This window comes from Alosa alosa, chromosome 1, assembly GCF_017589495.1.
Source record: "Alosa alosa isolate M-15738 ecotype Scorff River chromosome 1, AALO_Geno_1.1, whole genome shotgun sequence".
NCBI lineage: Eukaryota > Metazoa > Chordata > Actinopteri > Clupeiformes > Clupeidae > Alosa > Alosa alosa.
Genome location: NC_063189.1, coordinates 36,872,604 through 36,884,633, shown reverse-complemented (window position 1 = coordinate 36,884,633; position 12,030 = coordinate 36,872,604). Strand labels below are relative to the sequence as shown.

General features: G+C 42.6%; 1 protein-coding gene across 5 annotated transcripts in view; it reads left to right on the top strand.

The window, feature by feature from the left end:
* Window positions 1–12,030, top strand: part of wdr17 (WD repeat domain 17) — a 29,691-nt gene that overhangs the window by 14,482 nt on the left and 3,179 nt on the right. For 3 of the 5 annotated variants that reach the window (XM_048239007.1, XM_048238664.1, XM_048238748.1), the window contains exons 12-29: window positions 328–492; window positions 1,102–1,304; window positions 1,748–1,897; window positions 2,055–2,185; window positions 2,453–2,578; window positions 2,832–2,987; window positions 3,608–3,672; window positions 3,822–3,954; window positions 4,051–4,142; window positions 4,319–4,418; window positions 4,600–4,739; window positions 5,654–5,674; window positions 5,937–6,048; window positions 6,190–6,331; window positions 6,534–6,636; window positions 6,941–7,042; window positions 7,234–7,332; window positions 8,035–8,218. In XM_048239007.1, the coding sequence (XP_048094964.1) occupies window positions 328–492; window positions 1,102–1,304; window positions 1,748–1,897; window positions 2,055–2,185; window positions 2,453–2,578; window positions 2,832–2,987; window positions 3,608–3,672; window positions 3,822–3,954; window positions 4,051–4,142; window positions 4,319–4,418; window positions 4,600–4,739; window positions 5,654–5,674; window positions 5,937–6,048; window positions 6,190–6,331; window positions 6,534–6,636; window positions 6,941–7,042; window positions 7,234–7,332; window positions 8,035–8,218 (2,224 nt within the window). The remainder of the gene's footprint in view (window positions 1–327; window positions 493–1,101; window positions 1,305–1,747; window positions 1,898–2,054; window positions 2,186–2,452; window positions 2,579–2,831; window positions 2,988–3,607; window positions 3,673–3,821; window positions 3,955–4,050; window positions 4,143–4,318; window positions 4,419–4,599; window positions 4,740–5,653; window positions 5,675–5,936; window positions 6,049–6,189; window positions 6,332–6,533; window positions 6,637–6,940; window positions 7,043–7,233; window positions 7,333–8,034; window positions 8,219–12,030) is intronic. The other 2 variants (XM_048238836.1, XM_048238923.1) reach the window with 1 other exon arrangement.

Genomic DNA, 12,030 nt, shown 5'->3' with positions numbered 1-12,030 from the left:
TCCAATAGTGTGTACTCCGGCGTTAACCTGGAGGCTATGTTTGAATATTTCATGTTTTGAAAACAAGAGGATCTCCTGTCAAAAGCCTCTTTGTTCTTGTTGACTTTCTCTGAACCAGTCATTGGCTGTGCTTGGATCTCATGTTTCTCTTCCTCTCCCTGTTGTTGTCTTCTCTCTTTCTCCTTCTGTCTCTCTCTCTCTCTCTCTCTCCTTCTGTCTTTCTCTCTCTCTCTCTCCTTCTGTCTTTCTCTCTCTCTCTCTCCTTCTGTCTTTCTCTCTCTCTCTCTCTCCCTGCCCCTGCCTCTGTCCACTGTCACGGCATCTCAGAGATATGATAGCCACAGGCTGTGAAGATAAGAACGTGCGCGTCTATTATCTGGCCACCAGCTCCGACCAGCCTCTCAAGGTGTTCACAGGGCACACGGCCAAGGTGTTCCACGTGCGCTGGTCCCCACTGAGGGAGGGCATCCTCTGCAGCGGCTCCGATGACGGGTAATAAATAATTTACTAGAGCCCTGCTCACACAGTCACGACAGTCTCACGCTAGCCCTCTGTGGGCAGCGGGACGTTTCTTCATAGGCATACTGTAAATGGTCATGCCGATTCTATGAATCAAACCAGTCTGAGGTGTTCTTGGCATTCTGTACTATATTTTATCTAATTCATAGATAGAGATAGATAGATAGATAGATAGATACTTTATTGATCCCCAAGGGAAATTCAAAGGTCTCAGTAGCATACAGACATCACACACAACATGCACTTACAGCAGAAATTCATGCTGATGTCTTTAAAGCAACACAATGGAATAATTAGTATCTATATATTTTTCAATGCCATTTAGTGCTAAGTTTGTACCCTGTGCGTCTAATCCTGATTTGAAGCCGTTATTGTAAAGTAAAAGTACATTTTTGGGGCTTTTTGCCTATATTAAGATAGGACAGTGAAAAGTGACAGAAAGTGAGTGGAGCTGAGTGTGGTAGGGATGCTGCAGCTACTTGTGCCACCCCAAATTGTGTTGCTGTTAATGTGTGCAAGTATAAAGTGAAGTGAAGCTAGCAGCCTCTATATTCTTTTCTCTTTGTGGTCTCCTCCATGCAGGTCGGTCCGTATTTGGGACTACACGCAGGACGCCTGCATCAATGTGCTGAGTGGCCACACGGCGCCTGTGCGCGGCCTCATGTGGAACACAGAGGTGCCGTATCTGCTCACCTCCGGCAGCTGGGACTACTCCATCCGCGTGTGGGACACCCGGGATGGCACCTGCCTTGACACCGTCTACGACCACGGGGCAGACGTCTATGGTGCTACATCTATAAGTCCCATTCATAAGCCTTATAGGTGTAGCACTACGGGGGACAGACGTCTATGGTGCTACACCTATAAGTCCCATTCATAAGCCTTAAGAGAAGTCAAATGCTATTTTGGGGACGGTTGGTGGGTTATAATGACGACCAATTTGTTCAGATATATCAGAAAACATGGATGCTGTTAAGATATTAGCATTATATAATTTCCTTGTGGCCAGACATTTTATGGATCCTGCTTCAACAAAGACAAATGGATACATGTATCTTTATCTAAGGCATACAAGCCTAGCCAGTTTCAATTGTGTAATGATAGCAAAGAACACTTTTTCGAGCTTCCTCTCGTGTGACTCTATTACTGTGTTTAAATTACTCCATGCTCTGAGGTTCTGTTATATAAGCGGCCAGTCTAATGGTCTCTTTTTATTTCCAATCTCCAGGCCTTACCTGTCACCCAAGCCGGCCCTTCACCATGGCCTCGTGCTCGCGAGATTCCACAGTCAGACTGTGGTCTCTCACGCCTCTCATTGCTCCTCTCCTGGTAAACATTCTTACTGACCACAGCTGGGATGACATCATTGGGAACACAGGTTAACATGCATGCTATGTTCTGATTATGGATGTTACTGTGAATTTCTGTCTTGAATGATGCATAGCTGATTTGTCATGTGCCAGAATATAAGTGTGATGAGGCATCATGGGAGTTGGAGTCCTTGTTTATTCTGTGCTGTGCTCATGATTGAACAGATCGTGCCATGGTGCCTGGGGCTGCTCCGCTTCTGTGTGGGAAAGTGTCCAGGGACATCAAGCAGGAACTGGACAAACTCACTGGTGACCTGAGCACAAAGAAACTGAGGTGGTTCTCTGAGTGTTTTTCTGTAAGTGAATCTTGATGTATACTTGATTTGTCTGAAATTGTTTGACTCTTAAAAATATATTTATATATATAAATAAGTAAGTATAAGTAAATTGTATTTTGTACCTATAAAATCACTGTTATATTGTGAATATATATATACTAATAATAATTCCTAAAGACCAATATTCTAATGCCCATTTAATTGTTTATGGTGTATATGTTACTGTCCTGTATATTAGTATATTAGTGTAGTATACTAATGAAACTTGTGTATGTGTCTGTAAAGCCTCCAGGCGGCAGCCATAACCTCTGGAACCTTGTGGCGGTAATAAACGGGCAGGACGATAGCTTACTGCCCCAAAGCTACGGCCAGGACCTCATGCACATGAAGCACCTGATTCGCTTCAAAACCGTGAGTTCCACAACTGTTTACTCGAATGATCAGTGAAGCCGTACTGCCTCTCACTCTCATTTAAAACTTACCTCTGTGACATCCATTTTGGATTAAATCCAAAGTAAATTTATCTCTTGTATTTTATTTAGAATAAAACACTGTCTTCTTGAAATAAGTCCTGCATAACTAAAAATAAACTATTTCTACATCATTAGTACATCATGTCCACTTTTTTTGTTGCTTTTTTCCCCCCTGTATTTTTCCCCCCCAGTCTGAGGCCCAAGAGCTGACGATTGTCAAGATGAGTAAGTTTGGAGGGGGCATTGGGGCCCCCAGCAAAGAGGAGAGGCTGAAGGGAGCTGCAGAGATCCACCTGAGGCTGGGCCAGATCCAGAGATACTGTGAACTCATGGTGGAACTGGGAGAGGTGCGGCAGCACACCACACCAACTAGCGTCCTCTAACAAACTGCACAATATACACTGCGCAGGTGTATCTCAAAAAAGTAGAATATCATGGAAAGGTCTGACTGAGCCCAGACTGAGAGATTTTCCTCAGGAAACCGTTGCTGGTATTTTGACTTAATTAGCTGATTAGGGCTCATCTCAGCTTCTGGATTTTTCCATGAGCTGTAAACTGTAATCATCAAGATTAGACCGAAAAAGGCTTCACTGTATGTGTAATGAATCTAGATTATATGAAAGTTTCAGTTTTTTAAATAAATTACGGGAAAACAATGAACTTTTCCATGACATTCAAATTTTTTGAGATGCACCTGCATATGCATATGTTAGACTTTTTGTACAATTTCAACAAGATTTAAGATGAGGCTGCTTATCTTACCGTGCGTGCAATACCCTACTCTGTTCCAACACAGTTTCCTGGGCCTAGTGATGATATATTCTAGTTTTGTCATATTAATAGACTCTTGAGTGCAGTGGGATTTATTTGCCGCTGTTCTTATGTAAAAAAGCAAATACTTTAGTGTGCACATACATGCACTTCTGTGACTAAATTCCATTCTTTCCTTGTTCACTCCATGGCTCAGTGGGACAAGGCACTATCAGTAGCCCCTGGGGTGTCCCTGAAGTACTGGAAGAAACTCATGCAAAGGTACGCAGTGCTCCATCATCAAATGTCACACCACTGTGCTGCTACTGCACTTAGATTACAGGCAGGCGTTTCCAAGATAAAGCTCTAGCCTACGCAACCATTCTGTGTGCGTTGTCGTGAAATTAACTCTTGTACTCAATGTGCTGTAGGAGAGCAGACCAACTGATGCAAGAAGGTAATGATGACGTCATCCCCTACTGTGTTGCCACGGGCGATGTGAAGAAGCTGGTGAATTTCTTCATGTGCCGAGGCCAGCTAAAGGAAGCCTTACTCGTAGCACAGGTACTGGGGATCGGAGCAGGGAACAGATTGTTTGAATACGGCCGACTTCGGTTTGCATAATGTATTCAGAGGTTTGCCTGCTGTATAACTCAACAGGGTGCTTGTGAGGGAAATATCCATGTGCCTCAGACCTCTTCAGCAAACAACAACGCGAGCACAGACAATGATGACATGGAAGCGTATAATGGGTTTGTACATAGTGCTTCTGAGACTGATTGCACTTAATCACCCCATGCAGCAATTATGTGTATCCTTACCATATCTTTTCCCCTTTGTTTCCTTCCCTTTCATGTCCTCTCTCTCTCTCTCTCTCTCTCTGTCTCTCACACACACACACACACACACACACACACACACACACTAGGCTCCTGCATAGTGTGTGTAAAGAGTTGGCAGAGTGGTATTTCCAGGATGGACGTGCAGTCTTGGCGGCCTGCTGTCATCTGGCAGTGGACAACACAGAGGTAGAGTGAAGTGGACATCCTGTGGATCCTATAGACAGCAAATACTATAGAAGAAATATTATAAATGATATAAAGAAATACTAAATATAAATACTAAAGAAGTGCTTATAATGGGTTGAACAGACTAAAAACTGCAAAGGTTTCCACCAAGCAGGTGTGATGGGTATTTTCTCATCCCCAGTTGGCGATGGCCACCCTTATCCGCGGTAATGAGCTGGAGCTGGCGGTGTATGCGGGCAAGGTGCTGGGGGAGCTGGCGGCTCCGGCCACACATTATGTACTGGAACTCTTGGCCAGGAAGTACATGACCACAGCGACCTGGTAAGACCTGCTCATACACTCACACACTCACTCTACACACTCACTCTGTATGCTAACACACTCACTGCATGCTCACACACTTGTTCTGCACGCTCACACACACATTCTGCACGCTCACACACTCGCACGACATGTGTTAACAGCCTAATGGATGGCTTAGACGTGCTCTGTGGCTTAGATAGAGTAAATCTTATTCAGCCACATTATTCATTCATCAGTTCATTAATTGATTCTCAATATCACAAGAAATGTGCACATTCTTAAAACTTACAAAAATTCAGATCACACAATGTAACTTACAGTAACTCTCATTAATTTTATTCAAATCAAATGCATTGCACTGTTTGTCAAGGGATTAAAAACTGTTGATAACAGAAACTTTCAAGCCCAAGATAAGACTATTTATTTCATTAATTTCAAGGTATTTGCTTTCAGTTGTAATATACTGTATATTGCACTTTTTTATTATTTATGTGGCAAAACAACGTCATAAAATACAGTAGACTTGTTTTGAGTAAAAGCCAAACAAATGTTAGACTACTGCAGACCACGGCTTTTAGTAGCCCCCTGTGTTCATTTGGTGTATTGCATGAGTGACATTGTGCTCAAAGAAGCATTTTGAACAGTAATAATCTTACTTGGTGTTGGCTCATTCTCTGGTCATTTGTCTGTGTACTACTATCCACTGCACATTTTTCTTTAATAATGTACTGTTTTTATGATCAGAAATGTTCATAATAATGTACTGTTTTTATGATCAGAAATGTTCATGTCTGTCATTTGGACATTGCAGCAACAAGTTAGGCTAATTGTAAAAGAGAATGTTGTTCATTAAATGGGCATGTTTATTTTGATCCCCCTCCTCATCCTTCCGTACATGTTTGACCTCACTGTCCATTTCCATCTCTTCATAGCTTTCCATCTGTGGCTAACAGGTAGTTGTGATTACTCAAACACCATGCACTTCTCATATGTATTTTTATTATTATTTATTGACTCTCTAAATACATTTACTGATGATATATAACATATAACATACTGTATAGTTTATAGTTTACTAAAACCTCCAGTCCCCATAGCTGTGTCAACCCTTTCTGCATGAGCATGTGCTGTGGTTTTCTGTGTACGTGTGGGTGTGAGTGTGTCCTGAAATGCACACTGTCAGTGAAGCAAGCTCATCCCCTTTTTTCCACCAAGGGACTTGGCGTGCCAGCTCCTCCAGATGATTCCAGACAATGAGATCCTGCTCGCCAAACTCTGTGCCTTCTACCCAGGCAGTACTGCTGAGATAGATGAGTTGCATGAGAGAGTGAGTCGGGGGGAAAAAAAAACTTGCATCAAATATTGATGATTATTTTTATTACTTATTGTCATGTTGTATTTAGGGTTTAATGAAGAGATGATCAAATGCCAATTTGGAGGTATTAATGGCATTTTAAATTGTGTCTAGTGTGGTCTTCCCAGTCTAGAGGAATGTAAGGACTTGGCAGAATCTGCTGAGGGTGAAGGGGACGTCTTCAATGCTGTCAAATATCATTTGCTGAGCCCAGAGCCAGACAAGGCCTTACCCATAGGAATGACTTTTGTGAAAGGTAGGTCTTTTTTCCAAGTGTGGAAGATTGTCAATGTGTCAAATGTGCATTTGTACATTTACAAGAACAATAACCCACACAGTTAACTGTAAATCCTATAAACCTTAACTATAACCGAACTATAACCTATCTACAGTATAAATTGTGCTAGATTGGGGAAGACTCTAAATCCCATAATCGTTTTTTTTTCATGTACCCACAGAACAGCTGACTGGTTCGGAATGGACAGTGGACTCCATCTATCCTGTTCTTGATCTACTGGGATATATCCGGACAGATCGACTTGTCCTGTCCAAGTGTAGTGAGTAAGTGCAAGAACAAAACACAAGTGAAAGAACCTTTTTCCATGCAAACAAAAGAACTGGGAGTTAGCAAAGGTTTCTGCATGGTCATCTCTCTGGGCTTTGCTAAAATGTATATTTGTTTTTAAAAAGACTAACATTTGTTATAGTTTAACTGACTCTAATTATTTGTTGTTTATTTGTTAATGCAACAGTGTTACTAAGTAGACTGACCTGTATGGCTGTGTATGGCTAAATGCTCAGCTCTGTTAAAGACAGCAGACACAGGGTAATCAATGACCAAATTAAATGTTGTTTGTGTTTGCAGACATCGCAATGAGCTGCTCATTCTCTGTGGCTACATTGGTGCACTACTGGCCATCTCAAGACAATATATCAGTATTGTCCCTGCACTTTATGAGTATACTAGGTAAGACGGTCAGGAGTAATGGCCCTAACACTAACTACCGTAATAATGATAATATACTCTGTACAAATACTCTCTCCTTGCTACTGCTCATTTTTTTGAGAACAGCGAGTATATGTTTTTTTGTTTTCATTTTTTTATCGCCCTTGCTAACCCCCCTTCATTCTCTCTTTCTCTCTCTCTCTCTCTCTCAGTCAGTTGTTGAAGAGGAGAGAAGTGGCTGTTCCCTTACAGATCGAACAGCTCTCAGTGGAGCTAGAGGCTTGGAGGGCCTGCATGCAAAGTGTAGTCAAGTGGGTATAGAACACACACAAAAAATGGAAGGGAAAGCAAGAACTGCCTAATGTCGCTTACAGCAGTTTCAGCTTGATTTACACAGAGACCAGCATGAGCACATGGCCCAGCATGAGCTATATGAGTATGAGTCTTTCATTCTAAAAATGAGAGACAGAGAGGTAGAATCAGAAAACATGTTTGAGAAACACTGCAGAGTAATTTCTCTTAGCATTGTGATTAATTACTGCCAAAACTGTACATATATCACGTGCATCCAACACCCACCTGTTGCCACAACACTTTAACTCAAAGAACCTTCCACAACCCCAGTGAACCCTCTGTCCAGGATGACGTAAGGCGGGGGCTAGGACTGCCTATAAATAACATGTTTCTTATCATTTGTGCACCAACATGGACAGGAGGTATTGCTCTACACATACATACAAAAACATTTTACTAGCTACTGTAAATGCAGCAGGACACAAATCTGATCATGCTATGTCCAGAGGAGAACTCAATGTGTGGTGGTCCATTGAAACAGTCCTTAAATAAGTGGTGCATAATCTTCACTAGATATCATTCTACACATTTCTTAAGTGAGTGTTTTAAGATGATTCATCATATTGTGTGCCACTGTTTTGTTTTTGTTGTTTTTGTGTAAGTAACACACTCATGTTATCCTCATCTACTTGCTCTCCCACACCCCACGCCACCCCCAGGGGCTCGGTGGAGCCATCGTACAGTCCTCCATCTGAGGCTCAGAGAGAGGCGTACGCCCAGCTGCTCAGCAGGATCACGGAGCAGCCTCACATGGGTCTGCAGGGCCCAGACTACGTGACCGGATCCAACCTGCCCAGCCACTCGGAAGTCCAGATATCCTGCTTCACTGGAGTCAGGATACAGGTCAGTCCAAACCTTTTATATTTCTTGTGAAATATTCATCTATTACATAACACAATAAAATGGTGATACTATGTAAAATTACTAGAATGGACTAGATAACTGACTAAGTGTGCCTTGAAAAGCACTATATAAATGCAATGTGTTGTTCTTTTAAGATGACACGAGAATAAGTAAGAACATACTTATATACAATCTTAATGACAACAGATTCCCTACTGGGAATGGATGACAGTGCTATCAATTGGGCTATCTATCTATAAATGACAGGAAAGTCTGTCTGTTTGTGTGTGTGTCACATATCGTTGAACCATTCATCCGATTGATTTCGAACTTGGCAGGTGTCTTGCTAAGGGCACAAGGAAGTGCAGTGCCAAGTTCAACGTTATTTGAATAAGATATGCATTATAAGATATGCATTGGATATTGTTAAATATATCACACATATATTTAAACACACATTAGCTTTTGCCGCTCTACTGTAGCCACTCCCCTGTCTGTGTGTGTGTGTTATTCACATATCTGTTAAACCATTCATCAGATTGAGAATGAAGTTCAAAACAATGTAAAAATGATGTGCAATACAGTAAACTGACACTTCGAATAGCCCAGGCTACTTGGATTGTCCTTAAACTTTAAATAAACAAACAACAATTACGACTGCAACGATAATGGTCCCAAATTGAAGGATGTTTCTACATGCAAAGCAGCTACAGACAATGATTGGCATGTTATTTATAGGTGACCAGAGACTGTCTTTGAGTCACATCATTGCGAATTTCATACGATGCATCATTCCACAAAATGGTTTGTCTTCTCTATCATCAAGTTACCGTGTTTAATAGGCTAAACATACAGTATAGTCTTAACTCAAGGCTTTAGGCTTGTGTCATTGTTATCAGCTACAGCATGGCAGACAGAGCGTAATATGTCACTTATAGGCTACAAGAGACTGTTTTTAAGTCACATTGTTGCGAAATTCATATGATGATGCATCATTCCACAAAATGGTTAAGCAGGCTACCTGCGGGCACATAATTAGGCATGTTTGAACGGGCAAATTTAAAATGTACCTCTTTCTAAACATGATAGCTTGATGACACAAATATAACGCCATTATGGTGTTAATTTACATCAAGTTTCTCAGTCATTTTTCAGATGATTACAGCCTTACACTCCAAAAGCAGAATGTGCAATGTGGAGTCATTGGCTGTGTTCCAAATGACATACTTCTGAACTTACAATACCTAAAATGAGTGCACAAGTTGTAAGTACAGAAGTATGCGAATTGGAACACAGCCATTCACTTTCTACTTTAGCTTTGACAAAGCGAAGATTCATTTTAGGAAAACATAAAAGTGGTCTGGGCCAAATACTCTGGAAGCCTTTGTAACATTTGATCCAGTAGTGTCCATGATTTTAATAAACCCTCTGCATGTACATGTGTAACCTCCGTTGTGTTGAATTTCGTGGACTCGCCCGGACTTAAACCTGCGTAAACAGCAGCACTTCAGATCGGGAGTCGAGCACGCAAGCAATTGAGGTTAAAGCCCAGGCTGCTAACTCGCTCACTAGCATGACTCTGAAGGCATCAGGAGGGTGGTTTACACAACGTACATACTGCACAGCTAGCAGCTGGCTACTGTTACACTCACCCCCCTAAATCTCAGTCCCAATCCGGGTTACGGCACCGTGCATTGTGTTGAACCGCGCGGGTCAGCCCTGCACTCGCCCGGACTCGAACCCGCAAACAGCAGGCATTAATTCGGATCGGGAGTCAAGCATGCTAGCAATCGAGCTAAAAGCCCCGGCACAACTATTAAGGCGTCGAGAGGGAGGTTTACACAACGTACATACTGCACAGCTATGTTTTCAGATGGCTACCGTTACGTGTGTATGTATATGTACTGTATGTATGTAATGTATGTATGTATGTATGCATGGATGTGTGGCAAGTGGGAGGTTGCTCTATATTGCACCATGTCGACTAGGCCATCTGAGGCCCTGCCCCTCAAAATATTCAATCAATTGGACTATATGTTACGTGAAGCCCAACCAGGCAACACAGGTTCGTGGTCACAGAAAACCAGAGGTGTGGTTTCAAAAATAAACTGTCTTTATTTACATTCATTAAAAAATGTACAGGGAGTTGGTTCTCTCCAGACAGTCAGAACCTCTGCCACTAGGCACCGACATACATGGCCTACAAGGCCTGGACACACATGTATAGGCTAAACACACATAGGCTCACATGCACCACAGCAGGAAAAGTGAAGGGACGCCACCACCTTGAGATAGCCCGCCACCCAATTGTCCTGCAGCTCCTGTCCAGCAAGAGAGAGAAAGATCAATGAAGGAGCCACTAATCCGAATACACACAATACCCAGTATATGCACTCACAAATAGCCTACTAGTGGGCAAGGGACAACTTATCTTATACAGCAAGGCCTAACGCTCTTCTCGCACGTTGGCATGACACAGGCTACTAGCTATCCTCTGGTTACTGCCCATTCACAATCGGAAACACACACATTCAGTTCACAACCACACAGTGCCGGACCGCCAGGGCCTTCAAGGCCTTCTCTGAAGGCCTAACTATTTTCAAACGAATGAAAAACAATAGTGTCTTTAATAACATTTTACTTTACCATTTATTATTCGCTTCTTCTTCTCCTTCCCGATTGTTCTTGACTAGGCTATATTTGATTGACAGATTGTGTGAACAAATAGTGAGGGCGTGCGATACATTTTTATCCCTTCCCTTCTTAAGGCCCGCATGAGGCCTTCACAAGGAATCACTGCGTTTTCGGTCCCTAAGCAACCATTAGAAATCATATTGTAACGATTTGATAGCGACACACACAGTTGTCCAATCAAAAGGTTTATTAGCTGAGAACGAGAACAGGGACACAGACACAGAACACAATACACACGGGGCAGGTCAAGTACGCACACACGCTACACATACAGGGGTAGACGCAGCCCCCCACACAAAGAGGATCACACACGAGGGAGAACTAAAAGGGAAACATGTCACAATAAAGACGCTAACTTTAGACTTATAACTTAGAAGAAATACAGACATAAACCCCCAAATGTTCACCCCCGTATCCCAGCATGCCCTGCGTGGGAGAACGCTAACAATGTCTTGTGCGCCGACGTTACATAGCTCCCCCAACAAGCCATTGCCGTCCTCGGCAATGACCACGAGGTAGCCACATGCTAACGTCGGCGCGCGTCGCCCGCCACTCAGTTCAGTGCGACAGTACCGCCAACTCACGTGGGGTGCACGCCGCAGGAGCTCACTCAACGGGGAGCCACGCTGCTAACAGTCCAGTGCGGGCGTGCTAGCAGCCACGTGGCCGTCCCCGCTCGTCACCAGCTCCCTCTCAGCAGCCGCTTGTGCGCCGACGTTACAATATGTTTGGATTCGGGTTGATTGAAGGCTACATCTGACTGATTAGCCAATCAAATCGACCTGTTATGCACGGAAACTCATGAACAAAGCTATGTAGCCTACAATACCATTTATTGTTAAGGTAAAGCATTACATAGAGGCAACTAACGTTAATCATTTCAGAGGTTTTCGATGGATTGACTGTAGGTCGGAAAAGTGGAAAGACGAAGGCTTCAACTTTTTTGTTTTGTTTTACCATGATTGTGTTTGAAGATGTCTGGTAGTTTCAACATTAACAGGACTTGATATCACTTGTTAGGATGATATTAATAATAATACATAAATACATTTTTAACTTTGATGACTTTGAAGGTGAAGGAAGTGTGAGAAGAATTTCTATGTGAACCATCTATCATA